Source organism: Microcaecilia unicolor, chromosome 3 (genome assembly GCF_901765095.1).
Source record: "Microcaecilia unicolor chromosome 3, aMicUni1.1, whole genome shotgun sequence".
In the NCBI taxonomy this organism is placed as follows: Eukaryota; Metazoa; Chordata; class Amphibia; order Gymnophiona; family Siphonopidae; genus Microcaecilia; species Microcaecilia unicolor.
Genome location: NC_044033.1, coordinates 149,780,914 through 149,801,188, shown reverse-complemented (window position 1 = coordinate 149,801,188; position 20,275 = coordinate 149,780,914). Strand labels below are relative to the sequence as shown.

General features: G+C 42.1%; 1 protein-coding gene across 1 annotated transcript in view; it reads left to right on the top strand.

Annotated features, from left to right (window-relative positions):
- KIF26B (kinesin family member 26B) overlaps window positions 1-20,275 on the top strand; it is a 799,934-nt gene that overhangs the window by 695,029 nt on the left and 84,630 nt on the right. The window contains exon 11 of the mRNA XM_030196461.1: window positions 13,855-14,017. Coding sequence (XP_030052321.1) covers window positions 13,855-14,017 — 163 coding nt within the window. The remainder of the gene's footprint in view (window positions 1-13,854; window positions 14,018-20,275) is intronic.

Below are 20,275 nucleotides of genomic sequence, written 5' to 3'. Positions count from 1 at the left end.
AGACCAAAGTTGTCTGACAGTCTGCTAAGGAATTAAGATCAAATGTAAATATTGGGGTTTACTAGGACAACTGCTTGATGTGAAAGAGCCAAGATTGTATATTTAATTCAAGCAGCAACCGGTAACCGATCTTGATCTCTTCTCAAAGGCATCACATGATCCCTCACCTAGGTCTCAAATAACAGTCTAATTACACGCAGTACTGAATATTGAGGGATGAATTCAGCCCATGGTGATCAGCATTTAAAAAAAAAAAACATCACTGCAAATTGAATGTTTATTTTGACCTATTTATGTCATAGAAGCAGTGGTGCTGAGTATACATACAGACCGCTGACCACCACCAACAACTGTCCACCCAATACTGAACTGTAGCAATCACCATCTAAGCAAAATGGCGGCTGCCATGGTTCAAATAAAACTGGATATTCAATACCAATACCTGGATATCTTGATTCAGCACTAACCCAGAAGTACTATCTGGTTAGAGGCAATACTCAGACCACTAACTGGATAGTTAGCTAGACAAATATTTATTTATTTCACCAAGCTTAATATACCGCAAGATGGCCAGTGAGGGCAGATATTCAGTTTACAACACACAAACATTAAAGGCAGAGCAGTGGTAAGCTAGGAAAAGAAGACTCGAAAGGACACGACAGGGTAGAGTTAGGATGTGAGTATGACAAAGGCAGGGCTTTTTTTGAGGGGGTACTGAGTACCAGCACCTTTTCCATTGTCTGGTAAAATTGATCCATGATCCCCAAGTTTTAATGAAAGATATCAGGCTCTACACACCAATTCTGCCTTGTCATTGATTCTGTGACTGGTTGCAGGAGGCCTGGCTATTGTGGGGTGGGTCTCTCAGTGATCACCCCACCCCTGAAGGGTGGCCTGGCATTTGAGTACTGGCACCTTTTTCACTAGAAAAAATGCACTGGACAAAGGACTTGGTAAACAGATGAGTTTTGAGGAGTATTTTAAACTTGAGCAGAAAAGATTCAGAGTAGAGCTGTGCCAGAAGAGAGTTCCAAAGGAAAGATCCAAGATAGCTAAAGGCTGATGCGCAGAAGATATCAAGATGAAGAGCCTGTGGTGAGGGGAGTGCAAGGAGATTAGAAGAGGAAGAATAGAGGATGTGAGGATATAAGAAGAGTTCCATCCCCTTTATCATTTTGGTCACTCTTCTTTGAACCTTTTCTAATTCCACTTTATCTTTGTTGAGATACAGCCACCAGAACTGAACGCAATACTCAAGGTGAGGTTGCACCATGGAGTGATACAGAGATATTATAGTATTCTTAGTCCTATTTACCATCCCTTTTCTAATAATTCCTAGCATGCTGTTTGCTTTTTTTGGCCGCCGCCACCACACTCTGGACTCTATATTCATTTATTGGTCAAAAAAACTGCACTCATATCAAAATGTCCCAGACAGTGACTACAATCATTTCATATTATTATATTAAACAAGCAACAAAGCCCGTTTCGTGACAAATGAAACGGGCCCTAGGAAGTTTCTCATCTAAGCGATTTCTCCTCTCTCCCCTGCCCTCCCCACCATGTCCAGCAATTCTCCCCTCTCATCCATGTCCAGCGATTCTCCTCTGCCCTCTCCTCCCTTCTCCTCCAATCCATGTCCAGCGATTCTCCTCTACCCTGCCCTGCTTTCCCATCCCATCCATGTCCAATGATTCTCACCTCCACTCCCCTCCATGGCCAGTGACTCTCCCCTCCCCTCCCCTCCATTTCCAGCAATTCTACCCTCCTCTCCCCTGCCCTCTTCTCCTTCCTGCTGCCCTGCCTCAGGTTGCAGCGGCGGCAGGCTCAGCTCGCGTTGCCTCCACCCTCTCAGTGTCCCGCCCTCCTCTGATGTCATTTCATCTTTCCGCAAGGGCGGGACACCGAGAGAGAAGGGAACGCTGGAGGCGAGCTAACGTCAGCTCATTTGCATGCTGTTACGAACCCAGCTAGCCAGCCATCCAGGAAAGCAGAGTGACCAATTATTATATAGATGAGTCCAGTCTCTAAAGAGTCCTTTTACCAAGCTGCGATATTATTAAATGGGCTTGGGGAAAATCCACTATTTCTGGGATAAGCAGTATAGAATGTTCTGTACATTTTTGGGATCTTGCCAGGTATTTGTGACCTGGATTGGCCACTGTTGGAAACAGGATGCTGGGCTTGATGGACCTTTGGCCTTTCCCAGTTTGGCAATACTTATGTACTTATATGTAAGGGGGCCTGCACTGACATCAGCATGTGTTTTTGACACTCACTGAGGCCCCTTTTTACCACAATGGATAAAAGACTGTCTTTTTTTTTCTTAAGAATGGCCATGTGGCAAGTGAACCACTTTCCATGCAGCCATTTCAGGGGGGAGCATATACCGCCATCCATTAAGGTGGCAATAAGGGCTCCCGGGCTAACCTGGTGGTAACTGGGCAGTGTGCGGCACTGCCCAATTACCACTGGGTAAACACCGGCGATACAAAAATTAAAATATTTTTGTAGCACCGGAAATGGTGCGTGCTGGGGGTGGGAACTACCGCCAGGCTTCTGCGGTAGCCCAGTGGTAGTTCCAGATTAGCGAGTGGTAAGCCCACATTGGGCTTACCGCTGCTTCATAAAAGACCCCCTAAATGTTCCAAGTAATGTGGATTATTCCCACATAAATTTTAAAGCAAAAAAATAACAATTATCTTCAACATGCACCACTGCTACTTCAGTCCATAGTTCCGACAGGAATCCTGTTTCGCAGTCCAAAATTGCTGCCTCAGGGAAGGACTGGAATCACATCAGCAACATCAAAGGTTCACAATGATTCTGTTGTGCTCTTTGGAATGGAGAAATCTACCTTTGAACCATTTTGGGACTCTCTTACTTCAGTGGCAAGGAGCAGGATCCTGAATTCATAGACAAGTGGTGACTTCTGGACTTTAACAAGAGAGGGAGGGGTTAGATGGGGTGAGATTGAGATGTTGAAACCTGGGGAAACATACAAAACACAGTTACTCCTGCTTTATGTTGCCTATTTTGCTGTTGTCCTTGATATTCAATAAAAACATTGTAAAAAGCTTAAAATAAGGACCAACAAGGCCTTTACACAGGTACCCTGTTATAAAATTACTCTCCACATGGAAAACTTAGCTGGTTAACTCTGACCACAGAAATACAGGAATAAACTTATGCAGATAAGTTATTTGTACAACTTTGTATATTATAAAAAGTATCTGATTTAAATGGAATGGATCACTAAAAATGTTGATAAAATGCAAGCCTCTCTCTAACTTTGCCCCCAGGAATTCTTTCATTCAATCCAGGTAAACTTACACACATACCTCCTAATTCTATATAGCATGCCAAAAGTCTGAAAAAAAATAACTCTGTTATCAGAGTCTCAGTTTGTGGTCTAAGTGTCAAATTATAGTAGAATCCAAAAGGACCCCTTAAACATCGAACCTGAGTCACAAGCTTTCCAGAAGAATTACACAGTACAATCAGGGGTGGCCCAAGGCAAGATGCCACCTGAGGCAGGGATGAGATGCCACCCTGGGCTACTAAATATTACATTTAAAACAAACTGGAGAAAATATTTCTTCACTCAATGTATAATTAAACTCTGGAATTCATTGCCAGAGAATGTGGTAAAAGCAGTTAGCTTAGCAGGGTTTAAAAAAAGGTTTGGATAATTTCCTAAAAGAAAAGTCCATAAGTCATTATTAAGATGGACATGGGAAAATCCACTGCGTATTTCTAGGATAAGCAGCATAAAATCTGTTTTACTCTTTTGGGATCTTGCCAGGTACTTGTGACCTGGATTGGCCACTGTTGGAAACAGGATACTAGGCTTGATGGACCTTCAGTCTGTCCCAGTATGGCAAAACTTATGTTCTTAAAGTTAGGCATGAATAATTACACCAACCAGAAAACGAAATATGCCTGTAATATACAGTATTCTATAAGTTGTAGGTGTAATTGTGAGTCCCGTCTGCATGCCCCCCCCCCCCCCCGTGTGTACATGGCATTCAAAATTCAGCACTGAAAAAAATTGGCGCTGAACAGTATTCTATAAATGGCATTCTGGGATTTGTGCTCTTTTTAGAATCGCACATAGCACCAAGATTCACACTCAACTTTGGGCGTGAGGAGTTGCACCAACCAAAACCAGGTGTAAATCCTGATGGGCAAGTTGAGTACATTATTCTATAGCACTGCACGCATGTTAAGGGAACACCCTTGAACCGCCCCTGCTCCTCCCATGGCTGTACACCCTTTGCAGATCTGCGTGGAAACAGGTGCTATTCTAGAAATTGGCGTGTGGATCTGCCTTGTGTGTGTTAGAATCAGGGGCGTAGCCATGGGCGGGCCTGGACGGGCCCAGGCCCACCCACTTTCCCTCCAGGCCCGCCCAGACAACATGCTTATACCGAAGAGAGGGGCGGTCCGCATCAGCTCCTTCCACTGTCAGACGAGATGACCCTCTTCTCCAGCACCTAGCCTTTAAAAAAAAAAAACTTTTAAAACTGTGTCCCGCCCTCGAGGAAATAGGAAGTTACATCAGAGGGCGGGACACAGTGAAAGAAAGGCCGATGACACGACGAAGCAATTTTCACTGTACAATAGTGCAGAGCCAACGCGAGGCGCTTCGCCGATTTTTTTTTTTTTTAAGGCTGGGTGCTGGAAAAAAGACTACGTGTAGCTGCCCAAGATGCAACGCAATTAGGAAAAGAAAGAACGAGTTGGAAAAACAAGTCGGGGAGCTTCAAGCAAAGTGTTCAGATCTGGAAGAAGAGAGATATGAGGCTGTGGCAAGAGTGCGAGACAGCATGCAACTGCTGGAAAAAGCAAACTTACAAAAAGATCAAGTGAGATAATGTCATTTGTTCATAAAGGCTGAATACTGAGGGGCCATTTTAGTAAGTTTAGTCCTCACTTTGGTATTAATACAGAATTAACATGCTTTACAGTCTGTATGTTAACACTGATTCAGTCCGGTTTTTATATTTTAATAATACTGACTTCCTTGTTGAAATTTAAATAATTTGATTAATATTAAAAAATATAGTGCATATCAGCTTTAAACATTGACACAGCTTGGTTTAATGCAGAAATCTATGTTAACTTTTCACCTTCATGATTATATTAACTGTACCTCCCTGTTTCAGAGTATTGGCAAACTAATATGCATGCCATTACTAAGCCCTTCCTTCCTTCCTTCCTTCCTTCCTTCCTTCCTTCCTTCCTTCTGCTGTCCCTCCCCCCCCCCCCCCCCCCAGCAGTTTTCATAAGGGATTGCCAGGCAGCCCAAGTATTGACAGGTCACCCCCCCCCCCCCCCCCCCCCCCACACACACATACACAAACACACCACAATGACATCCCAAGGTTTAAAGAGACTTGGAGCCCTGATTTCTCTTCTTTTTTTCACCAGAGCTTCAAGGGGAATTCCAGATCCTCTCTTTTAACTCCTTTTAAACTGCTTGTAACTCCTAACCTTTATTCACTTGTTCAGAACCCTTATTTTATAATCCTCACTTTAATATTCCCTTATCTCTTGTTTTTCCTGTTTGTGTGTCCTAATTAGATTATAGGCTCTTGTCGAGCAGGGACTGTCTCTTCATGTTCAAGTGTACAGCGCTGCGTACGTCTAGTAGCGCTATAGAAATGAAAAGTAGTAGTAGAAGAGGGTCGTCTGACAGTCTTACGAGCTGGTAGGCAGGTGGGGACTATTTGGTGATTGGTATTTGCTAGTTTTTTTTTTCAAATTTACATCTGCTGTCTTTATATTTTGCACAGTACTAGGGGACATTTTCTGTTTCTATGGCGTTGCATTATATGCAGAGTCTGGCACCTTGGGGGTTCAGTTTAATTTTTGTCTAAATAAAAAGTTTATGATTACTTATCCTATAGTGGATTAGGGTGTATCTGTGTTTGTGAAAAAGACATGGCTTTCAGTTGGCATTGACTGTGCAGGATCGAGGATCTGTACTATTCTGTCTGTTTTCGTTTTACAATAGGTGAATTGATGTTCTAGTGCTCACTGTAGTGTTTAAGATGCTTTGCTGTGTGACTTGTAGAAATGACTGCTTATGGTATGCTAGAATTGCGCTATAGGTCCTGAGTGTTTTGTATTCTTGGTATGCCTGGTACTGGATTTTGGAGGGGGGTGTTAAAAAATGACCATCCCCAGGTGTCAACTACCTTAGGTATGCCACTGTTTTGATCGCTGTCGCTGCCTATTCTCTCGTGGCTGATGCCAAACTATGGGGGAGGGGGAAGGGCAGGGTTGATGCCAGGCTACAGTTCCAGGCTGGAGATTTTGGGACAGTCCTGCATTTCTGACCATCCCATTGATATGGGACTTGCAGCACTGATTTCCATGGGCAGAATCAGGCACTGCAAATCCCACACTGATTTGGGTTATAAAGTTTAAATCAGGACTGCACAAAATCTCAACCCTGGAACTGGGTAATTTGCCATCTCTGTGATTTCTAATTTTTTGTGTTTTATTCTGAAGTTTGTAAGGGGTGGTCTGTTCTGCATGTGACCGACGTAAAAGATTGTGTGTGCATGTAGTTCGTGTGGGGATCTATATAAGTCTGACTTCTCTGGCTTTTTAAATGGGAATGTCAGTTTCAGAATTTACCTGTTTTATGAATACAGCTTAATCAGGCATTTGCATTAGTTACAAAGCAAAGTTTGAAAGATATGTGACATTGATATGTTTGCCTTATAGCAGTCATATTTGGTCAAGTTTAAGATATGGGATAAAATCACTATATTTAGAAATGTCAGTGTTCCATGAACCAGGTATGTGGTTTCTGTTAATGCAGGAGACCTGTTGCACAGACTGTTTACTTAGAAATCCATCATCAAGTGCACTCTAAGGCATTATTAAGGAGTATCCCAAGAAACACTACTCACACCTAGTGCCCACCCATATCAGCTCTGGGCCCACCCAAAATGTCAGGTCTGGCTACGCCACTGGTTAGAATGCTTTTCTGTGCTTAATTTTTGGCATGAAAGTAGCGCTTAATATTTGGCACCTTATATAGAATTCCCTGATAACGGGAGCATACATATAAGCATCCATGATATAGAATTAACCCCTTAGCATGCACTTTTCAACTTGTTCTACTTAAGATTGCCATCATCTGTTATGCCTAGTGATAACACGCAAAAAATTAATCACTTTGAGATCGCTTTGGGAAGGAAAGACACTCAGATATATGAAGGTTAAGCACAGCATCTGAATTCTTAAGCTGCTGTAAAAATGTTGACAATTGTAATTAATCAGAGTCTAAAAAAATATCTTGAGTGGTTTTAGCAGTAAAGAAATATCCATTTCAGATTGGCACTATCCACTTACCAAGCTTTCAGTGGCTTTTAATCATAGCATAAAAGCTCTCCATGATCTCAGAGTTAAACGTCATTACATTATAATTACTTAGTGTTTATTAATTCTGCACTGACGTATTTGACTTTATTACTTGGTGCCTAATTGCAGTCATGTCTAGGGCACAGGAAAAAGTAACAAGTTTGTGTTTTCTAAGTGTAACCATTAATTTGGCAATGCCTGACGGTTGAGACACATTGCATTAGATTTCTCCTCTCAAGTAAAATTGACTGTACTCTGCCATGCTTGAATGTGTATGATTTCTAATGGACTTTTCCACCAACACTGTTGTAGTCATTGCTTTGTGGAATCACACGTAAACTCGAGAATTTGCCTTTGAAGGGCTTTATTCAATAAAGAGGTTTTTTTTAATGCATTAACCAGGAAACATTCTTTCTGAAGCAAGTCTCTAGTCTCAAAATTCAGGAGATGGCAATGAGCATTTTGCTGACCACTACTAACCAGACTAAAGTTGCTAAGTAGTAAATTTAAAACAAACTGGAGAAAATATTTCTTCACTCAACATGCAATTACAATCTGGAATTCATTGCCAGAGAATGTGGTAAAAGCAGTTGGCTTAGCAGGGTTTAAAAAAGGTTTGGATAATTTCCTAAAAGAAAAGTCCATAAGCCATTGTTAAGATGGATTTGGGGAAAATCTACTGCTTATTTCTAGGATAAGTAGCATAAAATCAGTTTTACTGTTCTGGGATTTTGCCAGGTACTTGTGACCTGGATTGGCCACTGTTGGAAAAAGGATACTGGGCTTGGCCCAGTATGGCAACGCTAATGTTCTTTTGGCCTGATGCTGTCCAGATAGTACCAGAGCACTCAGGAATGATCTCCAGCGGCATCATCTGCATAGTGCCTGAAAATCAGTGGCTGGTCCCAGTTAGTAGCATTTACCCAGGTAGGGTCTGCTTCTACCCTGATAAGTGCTGTTAAATACTGGGCCCATGATTTCTGCAGTTTTGCTGGGTAAATTTTATAAAACAGGCATCTGTGTATCTTTGTAAAATAGCCTACAAATCGATGCTTTCTTTCCCTCTCAACCTAAATGACCTGTTATAAAATGACCCTGTAGTAGGGCAATTCTATAACATATGTGCTAACATTTATGTGCCCATTGGGCATGTAAATGTTTAAAATAATGGTACATATATCTGTAGGTGTACATATGTGTGTAACTGTCAAAATTCTGCCTGACTACTATTCTGTAAATCGCCACTTAACATACATACCCTTTGATTCTATATATCGCGCCTTTTAACTTCTGCATGGAAATCAACTTGTATGCTATAGCAATGCATGTAACTTCATTGGTTAACTAGCTAATCAGCACTGTTAATTGGATGTTAATAAGCAATTATCAGCACTAACTGGCATTAAGACTTATTCGCACAACTCGCTAAGCATATTCTGTAATGTGGTGCGCCTGAATTCTAAATCACACAGTTGAAAAGGGGCCATGGGCATTTCTAAAATCTATGCTCTGTGTTATAGAATACACCCACTCTGCGTAAATGGCCACAACTATGGTTGCTTGGAGAGGTGCTCAGAGTTATTCTATATGCCATGCAGAAATTTAAGCCTAATCTATAAAATATAGGCGTACTTTATAGAATACTCCTAGCTGTATTTTTTCCCGCGTGGAATTTTCAGGCGCTGTATATAGAATCTAGCCCATAGGGCATTTCCTCGCCTTCAGTTTAGCCACCCATCTATTTGTCCCAATTAACTTTGTACTACCCATCTTGTCCCTGTCTATATATCTGCAGTTGGCCCTGGCTAATTGCTAAGATGTTTCATTGTATTGTAGGCAGTGTTGGGCAAGTTACTTTCTAAAAATAATGTATTAAAGTTACCAGTTACTGCAAGGAAAAAGTTATATATTACAGTTACTTGTTTAATGAAGGTCATATGTTAGTTTTAGTTATTATTTTAATTCTTGGATATAAACAGTTGTTTCGACATGACATAAAATTAATTCTAGCAATTGGAGATCCATCCATTATCAAAGAAAACATCTAAACATAAAAAACCCTGATTCTATAAAAGACACCAAAAATTCCACGTGTAAATTTGGGTGCGCTTCCAATTTGCGTACAGAATTTAATTGAATAATGAGCCAATTAGTGCCAATAATGGCCTTTTAACATGCAATTATTTGCACTAATTAGATTTAATTAGTATTTATGAGCATAAATTTAGGCACGGGTCCATGTCTACATTTTATGTGCGGCTCAAAAAAGAGGGCTTGGAAACGGGAGGGTCATGGGTGTTTCAGGGTGAAGCTTCATGTGTGTTTGAGTTACGTGCGCAATTGGGGCAACGCATCTAAATTTAGGCGTAGACATTTGTACCACATTTGCGTTGGTGCGACTGGCAGTGCCTACATTTACGCATGATCTCCGCACTTAAGCAGTATTCTATAAACCACTAATATACATGAATAAATATGCATAATTTCCAAAAAGATGACAACAAACATAAATTGTGATGATATGCACTAAACATACAAAAATAGTGGATTTAACAGAAGTCTAAAACAATAATTAAGTAGATAATTAGTGAAATGTGTATAAATACTGTGTCAAAAGTGAAATACATAACATATGTATATGTGCTAAGTGATCATAAACAAATAAAGGGCCCCGTTTTCTAGAGGTGCGCTAGTTCTTTTAGCGTGCGCTAACCATTAGCATGTGCTGTGTAGGCACCCACAATATTCCTATGAGCGCCTGCACAGTTTGCGCACGCTAATCTTGTGCATGCACTGAAAACGCTAACGTACCTTAGTAAACAGAGCCCAAGGTGTTTTAAAATCTGCATGCAAATGAAAATGTGCACCATATAAAATTGTAAAAAGTACACGTAAGTACTTTGGGGCCCTTTTACTAAGCTGCAGCAAAAAGTGGCCTACGGAAGCGCAAGCACGTATTTTGTCATGTCCTAGAAAAGGGTCTTCTTTTAAGGGGCCGGAAAATGGACATGCGGCAAAATAAAAACCAGCATGCATCCAAAAGGGGGTCATTCAAACATCTTTATATCCAGTTAAAGTTCATCCACCATCCTTCCATATAAATATAGAGTAATTCCCAAAATTTCAACTTCCTGATAAATAGAAATATATATATATTTTTTTAACAGTCTCTCATAAGTGACCTCAGTGACACTCACCATCCACCACCCTCACAGGAATTACATGGAGGTATCATAAAGCGTCAATCATCTTCACTGGTACACTTTTCTCACATTATTTTCAGTGTCAGAACAACTCGCTCAATAGTTATTCATTAGTTCACTTATCTTTTAAAGACTTTCATTAGTCGGACCAAGGGGTTCAAATGCCCGACATGTTTCGCTCGCTACACGAGCTTCCTCAAGGACAACCCCTATAACAACAAAAAAACATCTTATCAGTCTCATCTCTCCCCCAGCCTCCACATTTAACAGATAACTAGGGCAGAGACGTTCTCTCCCCCCACCTTCCTTATAAATTTTGAGTATCTTACCCTACAATCTTTCTCAGCGCCAGCTCTGCAAACATTTCTTAACAGCAAAGATGGCGGCAGAGTCTTTTCAGACCTATTTAAATACCACCCCTTTTCAATGACGTATTTAGTCCCGCCCCCGTGACTCCCCGTGCTTCAAAATTAAATCAGGGACGCCCAATCCAATTCAGCATGTAAACCCAAAGGTATAACTGTTTGCAATTTAAAGATATACCATTGCTCTCTGTAGTTTAAAATTTTTTCATCCGAACCACCCTCCCTCTTCTTTTCTACAACTTTTACAATTCTCCTGCGTATATCCTCAACTGTATGCTGTTTACTAAGCCATTTATCAGGAAGTTGAAATTTTGGGAATTACTCTATATTTATATGGAAGGATGGTGGATGAACTTTAACTGGATATAAAGATGTTTGAATGACTATTGTATTGGATCCAGTAGAAATTATAGACATAATTATTGCCTAATTTTTGAGCTGTCCAAAAGGGGGTCTGCATTGGAATCAGGTTATATTTTTGACACATGCCAAGGCCCCCTTTTACCTCAGCGGGTAAAAGGTAGGTCTTTCTTTTTTTGAGGAAATGGCCATGTGGCAAATGAAACACTTGCTGCGCGGCCATTTTGGGGGGAAGCCCTTACCTCCACCCATTGAGGTGGCGGTAAGGGCTCCCGTGCTAACCCAGCAGTAACCGGGCAACGCTGGACATAGAGAGACAGAGCTTACAACCTAACTAAAGAGAGAAGGGGAGGGACCGGACTGGGGGGGGGGGGAGGAGGGGGAAAGAAAAGGTTTAACCTACAAGTGAAGTGAGAGGCTGTTTTGGTGCCCTTAAATTGCCAGCACCCTGGGCCAGAGCCTCATCTGGTCCAATGGTTAAGCCCCCTGGCTGCAAACACACATTACTACACCTCTCTAAAATGGCATAGAGAATTTTTTTTAAGGCGGCACTTATCATTCTCTGCTCGATAAGCTACAAATGCATGATGTGCCTCTGGAAGTTTTTCTCAGTCATGTTTGGACTAGGCAAACGTGCAGTCCCAACGTGCAGTCCTCAATAATTTGCTTGCTTTCATTTGTAGCAGCCTGTCCCTGAGTGACCTGGATCTGTCAGGTAACTCATAAAATTTTCACAGTCAAACTATAGGAGCAACTACAGCTGAAAGCAAGCACATTATTAAGGACTGCATGGTTGCCTAGTCCAAACATGACTGAGAAAAACTTCCAGAGGCTCATTGTGCATTTGTAGCTTATTCAGCAGAGAATGATAAGTGCCACCTTTAAAAAAATTAAAATGCTTTCTTTAGCATTAATTTGATCCCAGCTGTGCTCCTTGCCAGGTAGTAGCAGCAAGTGGCACTTTTTGTGATTTTAATTCCGGTGTACATTGATGTGCTCAGGCCGTGTAATATCCATGTTCTTTGTGTATGTGATCGAGGTGAGGTATTCCACTGATATGTAGTTTCTGTGAGAAAATCCTGTATCTTCTATTTTCCCAATAAGGGATGCATTGGTATAGTCTAGAACATAAGGTTCCCAACACACAGTGCCCTGGATTCTATATATGGTGACTAAATTTGTGTTTGCAAATCAGTTCGCATTGCTCATAGGCATGCGCAACTTTATTGATTAATGAGCCAATCGGCGCCAGTAATTGGCTGCTAACAACCAATTATTGATGTTAATCGGCCTTAACTGTGATTTACGTGCCAATCATATTCTATAACACTCTGCACATAAACCCTAAGATGTGTATTTTTTGGCATTGTGTTTAGGGGGGGTGTTCCTATGAATCCTGCACATCCTTATAGAATACACCCGATCAATCCAGGCTTAATTTAGGCACCACCATTTACACCTGCTCTCATCAGGCGTAGGCACAGATTCGGTGCTATTCTATAAAGAGCAGATACGCTTTGTAGAATACCGCTTAATACATATTTTTTTCAACACCGATTTTTCAGCACAGTTTACTGAATCTAGTCCAGTACTTGTAACCCAGGGGGTACACAGTGCAAGACAGAAAATCGACCAATGTAAGTGTGTTTTTCTGCCACTGCTGGTTACTCATAGGTGTTTAGGTGCCCTGTATAGGAGGCTTGGGAAGGCTATGCCTCCCCAGCTCAGCCTATGACCTTTCCCTCTCTCCTACTGCTTTCCCAGATGTGCAGCTGTGGCATAAATACTGTGAAAATGCACAGGACCAGTACCTTGTGAGCAGTGCTGCCAGGTCTGCCAAGTTATGCCTCCCTACCTGTAATATAACTTTCTGCACTGGAGGAGTGTGACTGACAGAGTTGGCTGTGGAGCACAGAGAAATAGTCCCATGCGTTTTCACGTTGAATTTACTGTTGATACTGCTGCCGGCCTGCCGCCAACCTAAGAAGGCTGTAAGAAGATGAATGGGAGGGAGGGGGAAGAAAGAGAAAGGGGGCGATGCTGAATGGGGTGAAGAGACACACAGAGAGCTGGGCTGATGCTGGATGGGGGGAGGGTGGAAAGACAGTAATATTTGCAATGCTAACTTTTTTATGTGTTGGTGTCAAGGGTGTGGCTACTGTGGGGGGGGGTGTCTACTGTAGGGATGGAGCCATGGATAGTCATCCCATCTCCTCTGAATACTGGCATCTCTTTTCCACTGCTCCCTTAATCTGTTTTATATATTCTGAACAGATCAGTTTGGTTGTACTTGATTTTGTGTGATTGCCAATTTGAGGCACCTGGGTCAGAGAACACAAATACCCTCAAATTCAGGTGCGTTTATTGAAAGAAGGATAAAGAAAGAATTAGAAATATGGATCACTCTTTGATTAAATGTATTTTCAACTCGCTTGATTGTACACATATCCCCCAAACTACAGAATGATATGGATTATCTGTCACACACTGGCTTTGGATGCAAAACATTTTTCACTCACTTAACTTGAATAATTTTTGCTTTCCAGGGAGAGCAAATTGACCATGTTGCTCCGGGAATCTTTGGGAAATATGAACTGCCGCACCACCATGATTGCTCACATTTCAGCAGCTGCGGGTAACTATGCAGAGACACTGTCTACTATCCAGCTTGCTGCCCGGGTCCTAAGGATGAAGAAAAAGAAAACAAAGGTAAGAATGAGACACAGAACTTCCATTACCTGTTTAGATTGGTAAGTCAGAAAACTTAAGAGCCCTCTGTCAGACAGCAGGTGTAAATGTCCATGGTGTCAATCTAGCCGTGATTTCTGCTGGTTTGTCCATAGACACGTGGAGGGGCATTTTCAAAAGGACATCCAAGTCAGAATAGAGACATCCAGCTCGTAGCTTCCAAAATGGATGTGCATCTCACATGTATTTTCCAACAGGAAATATGTGAGATGGACATCCGTGGGCTGAGGATGTCCAGCATGAACAGCCATTTTACAAACTGAAAAGCCCAACATATGAACAACAAAAAAGTGGGACAATGACATCTGTCTGACAGCATTCTTAGAAGAATGGCCACACAGATATCCCTGTAGAGCAGAGGGGCAGCCTAGAGGTTAGTGCAATGGGCTTTAAACCAAGGGATCCAGGTTCAAATCCCACTCTAACTCTTTTATTTTGTAATTGTGAACCCTCCAGAAAAATACCTACTGTACCAGAATGTACAATTCAATTCAAGCTTCTGCTACTAACCTACAAATGTACTCAATCTGCAGCCCCTCCTTACCTCTCAACCCTCATCTCCCCTTACGTTCCTACCCGTAACCTCCGCTCTCAAGACAAATCCCTCCTTTCAGTACCCTTCTCCACCACCGCCAACTCCAGGCTCCGCCCTTTCTGCCTCGCCTCACCCCACGCGCGGAACAAACTCCCCGAGCCCATACGCCAGGCCCCCTCCCTGCCCATCTTCAAATCCCTGCTTAAAACCCACCTCTTCAATGTCGCCTTCGGCACCTAACCTCTACACCTCTACCCAGGAAATCTTGACTGCCCCAACTTGACATTTCGTTCTTTAGATTGTAAGCTCCTTTGAGCAGGGACCGTCCTTCTTTGTGTATTTTGTACAGCGCTGCGTAACTCTAGTAGCGCTCTAAAAATGTTAAGTAGTAGTAGTACACTACTTCAGTAGCCTTCACGTTTGCAGGTAACATATATTTAGGTAGAGTAGGTATTTTTCTGTTTCTGGAGTGCTCATAATTAAACAAAAAAAAGAATTAAATTGGGATTTTAACCTGCGTCCCTTGGCTTAGCATCCACTTCACTAACTACTAGGCTACTCCTCAGACCTGCTGCTTGGTTTGCTAAGAATGCCCATAATGCCTGAAGCTGTCATAGAGCCTTGTATTCAGGGCCAGCATTTGGGGGGTGGGGGGGGGGGGGGCAGCAGCACAGCTGCTCTGGGCCCCACAGCTCTAGAGGGCCCCCGTGGGCCAGCATGTGATCCCAATCTATCCACCCCTATCTGGCATCTCTCTTACGTTCCCGGTCTAACTTAAACATTTTTTTTTTTTAGGCATAGGGTTTCCGGCGCAGGAGCATTAAAAGACTCTGCCTTTGGCAAAACAGCCTCCTCGGCACTCTTCCTCTGCCACCGCGGTCCGACCAAGTGGAAACAGGAAGTAATTGTGTTAGAGGTGGGGGCAGACTGCAGCAGCAGAAAAAGAGTGCTGAGGATGCCGAATTTCACCGAAGGCAGTGTGATTCAGTCACTCCCGCATTGGAAACCCTCTGCCTAGAAAAAAAAACATTTTTAAGTTAGACCGGAAAGGTGAGGGAGACGCCTGACCGGGGTGGAAAGAAGGGGAAGGCACGGAACAGGTAGCACTTCAGAAAATGATCCCTGTGGCACTCCACTATTCACCCTTCTCCATTTAGAAAAAAGGGCCATTTTACCCTATCCTCTGTTTTCTGTCCAGTAAACAATTCCTAATCCACAGAAGTACATTGCTTCCTATCCCATGACTTTCTAATTTTCTCAGGAGTCTCTTATGAGGAACTTTGTCATAAGCTTTCTAAAATTTAGATACACTACATCAACCAACTCACCTTTATTGACATGTTTATTTATGCCTTCAAAGAAATGAAGCAAATTGGTGAGGCAAGACTTCCCTTGGCTGAACCCATGCTGACTCTGTCCCATTAAACCACGTTTGTTTGTGTGTTCCATAATTTTATTCTTTATAATAGTTTCCACTATTTTCCCCGGCACTGAAGTCAAGCTTACCAGTCTGTAATTTCCCAGATCAACCATGAAACTCTTTTAAAAAATTGGCGTTACATTGGCCACTCTCCAATATTTAGGTACTGTACTATGGATGATTTTAATGAGACGATACAGATCACTAACAACAGATCAGCAATTCCATATTTGAGTTCTTTCAGTAACCTGGGGTGTATGCCATCCGGTCCAGGTGATTTATCACTGTTTAACTTGTTAGTTTGACTCAGTATGTCTTCCAGGTTCACAGATTTTTTCCAGTTTCTCTGTATCGTCACCCAGTGGCCTGGATATTCAGTGTCCATGCCCAGATATGGCTCAGTACTGATTATCTTGGTCTAATTTAGCCGAAAGCAGTCACTGCTTAAAGAAATGCTGATTACTGCTGGCTGAATATTGATCCATAAGTTCATAATATCTGGGTACAGGCCTGCCTGTATAACCCTGTTTTACACACTCAATTCACATAAGTACATAAGTACATAAGTAGTGCCATACTGGGAAAGACCAAAGGTCCATCTAGCCCAGCATCCTGTCACCGACAGTGGCCAATCCAGGTCAAGGGCACCTGGCACGCTCCCCAAACGTTGAGGAATTTTTCCAGTCCATTTAATAGCGGTCTATGGACTTGTCCTTTAGGAATCTATCTAACCCCTTTTTAAACTCCGTCAAGCTAACCGCCCGTACCACGTTCTCCGGCAATGAATTCCAGAGTCTAATTACACGTTGGGTGAAGAAAAATTTTCTCCGATTCGTTTTAAATTTACCACACTGTAGCTTCAACTCATGCCCTCTAGTCCTAGTATTTTTGGATAGCGTGAACAGTCGCTTCACATCCACCCGATCCATTCCACTCATTATTTTATACACTTCTATCATATCTCCCCTCAGCCGTCTCTTCTCCAAGCTGAAAAGCCCTAGCCTTCTCAGCCTCTCTTCATAGGAAAGTCGTCCCATCCCCACTATCATTTTCGTCGCCCTTCGCTGTACCTTTTCCAATTCTACTATATCTTTTTTGAGATACGGAGACCAGTACTGAACACAATACTCCAGGTGCGGTCGCACCATGGAGCGATACAACGGCATTATAACATCCGCACACCTGGACTCCATACCCTTCTTAATAACACCCAACATTCTATTCGCTTTCCTAGCCGCAGCAGCACACTGAGCAGAAGGTTTCAGCGTATCAATAAATGTATGTGAAAACACTCAAATATATATCTTCTATTGAAAGACAGAAAAAGCCTCTAGGACCTCCTGACCATAACGGTCTAGCAGGCTACTGGCGATCAATACGACCTAGCAATTCGTCAATTTTGATCTGTCCTCATCATAGTTTTTAAAAATACCTTCTTCTAAAGACTTTCAAACAACGAGTTCAAAAGCCCTTGTGTTAAGCGCCTTCAAATTTAAATATTTAAGTTTATATTCAAATTCAGGCTAGTAATTAACTTATAATCCACAGTTCACGCTGCTGCTGCTGCAGTCTCTCAGTGACTGGAACAGTTTTGCTGCGGAGCACCCCAGACCAATGGTGGCCAGCGTTTCGCCCCAATTCCAACGGGCTGTGCTGCATCAGGGTCCAAACTGACGGAGGCTGCAAATAAATCAAAAGTTCTTAAGCATCCATATATCCACTGCGCGTTCATTTCACATTTAAATCTACTCATTCTTACTTCAGTGACAGCATTCCAGTTACAAACTACAGTCTGGCGGTACCACATTTGTAAAAATGGCGGCTTTAAATAGCTTTCAAAGACGTCAGACGCTTCCGCCAAGTCTGACCAATCAGAGCAATATTCAAAGGAAATGACTCCATTCAATACGGGAGTTTAACCCTTCAGGTTCCAATGACTTCAAGCAAAAAATCCATTCTTGTTCCCACTGAAGTAACACCCTTCGAAAATCACCTCCTCTCTTAGGAGGAAAAACCTGTTGTAGCACTAAACATTTTACATCTTCAAGAACATGTCAATGAGCAGTATGATGGACTGCTAAAGGTAAATTGACCAATTACTAGGTCATATTGATCGCCAGTAGCCTGCTAGACTGTTATGGTCAGGAGGTTCTAAATGCTTTTTCCTTCTTTCAATAGAAGATATATATTTGAGTGTTTTCACATACACTTATTCTGTGAATTGAGAGGGTCATTTGTACAGTTACTCGGATTTTGAGATTTACGACTCCACCACCACTTTTTTTGAAGTATATAGAGGATTCTAATAACCCTGTTTTACCCACAGGAATGGCCTAAAAAATTGCATTTATAATGTTTCTCTAAAACCTTTTGAAAGTGAATTAGTTCATAAGGTACACTGCACTCAGAAAGTCAACAACCTAATAGTCTCTAAAGACTGGCATTGTGAATAGCGTTATTAAGGGCTAAATTTAATTCATTATTTTTAGGCCTATCTTCCTTAATTTTTCAAAGTTATAAATAAAAATTAGTATTTCTTTACTCAGACTAGAAAGCATGAGGTCAGTTTTCAATGGCAGAGCCACCACATAACTTTAATGGGGTTGTTTACTAAAGCTTAGCTCGAGTTATCTGCAGCAGGGCCCATAGGAATAAAATGGGCCCTGCTGCAGATAATTTGAGCTAAGCTTTAGTAAACAGGGGTGGGGGTAAATATTTATGAAATCTGTTTAAAGTTATGTGGATTTTCAGTCACTGAGAACGTGCAAGTGCCTCTGCTGAAAATCTTCATAACTTTAAAAGGCTTGCTTATCCATTTATACCTGCCATTTACACATCACCACAGTAAAAGTTAACTATGATGAAAGTCTTGCATTTTCTTTACTTCGTGGCTGCAAAATCTGATCGCTGCCATAAAATTTCCATTTTTAGTGTTATAGTATTTTTGAAAAATCACTAATTTTACCTTAATTCTGTGAAAGGAAAGAAAATGGCTTGAAAGCAGAGATTACCTTATGAAAACAATTATTAAAAGACAGAGCAAAGCAGGCAAGCTAATTATATCTATGGTAATGAAATGCAGAAAATTCTTTTGTCTTCTATGAGAGACTAAGGGGCCAAAACAAGAAGCCTTGTGGTAGAGCCAGCACAGCATGCTACTCTACCATGACATTAGCAATCAAAAAATACTGCTGCATGCTATAAGCAATGAGCATGCAAATTAATGCTGCATTGCAATCGCAGTAGTAATCTGCAGCTCTTTGCTAAATGTTACCTTTCTTGTCAGTGCCTGAGCGGTGATTGGCTTAGGCATTGACAGGAATGGATTTTTTTTATTTTAAGTTGAAAAACACAAGAAACTAGGAGCAAAAAAAGCATGCTGCTGCATTTTGCATCACCCCCTCCCCAAAGCAATGCCCTGACAAACCACCTCACCCCTACCCTAACCCCCCAAAATACATCCATGGTGTCTAGTTCCCCCCCCCCCCCACTGACCCCATGACATTATAAAAAAAAAATCCCTGGTATTTAGTGGCATCCCCGAAGCCCACTTGACTTTATTAAAAGTCTAGTGTGCACCCTCCTAATATGACCAACCCTCCCCCCCCCCCACCTGACTGACTCCCTCTTGCTCTGACCTGACCCCCCCAAAAAAACATTGTGATACCCTTCCCTCCCACCTCCAACCCATGAAAAACATTGAGGCCCCCTTCCTCTCTCCTTCCCTCTCACTCCCCAACCTAACTTGATTTTACAAAAAAATGTTCCTGGTGTCTAGTGGTAACCCCCCCAACCCCTCACCTAGTCCCCCTCCAACCCATACCTTAAATAAGGAAGGATCGATGCCCACTCGCTCCTGCCTCCCGCACCATCATCTTCAAAATGGCAGTGACTGGACCTACACAGTGCATCCTGGGATACACCAGACAGGGTCAGTCTGCCATGTAAAGGATCTAAATGTGCGTGCACACCTAGGGTTACCATATGGCTCCAGAAAAAGGAGGACAGATTGAGCCAGCCGGGTTTTACTTCCATTGCTTTCAATGGAAGTATTTGAGCCAGCCGGGTTTTACTTCCATTGCTTTTAATGGAAAGCAATGGAAGTAAAACCCGGCTGGCTCAATCCGTCCTCCTTTTTCTGGAGCCATATGGTAACCCTATGCACACCCTGCAGCAACCATGTGGCTGAGCTTGCGGTAGCTTTTATGTCGGCCCCTAGGAACATGATTGTACTTAGATGTTTTGGAAAGGAAGTGAAACAAAA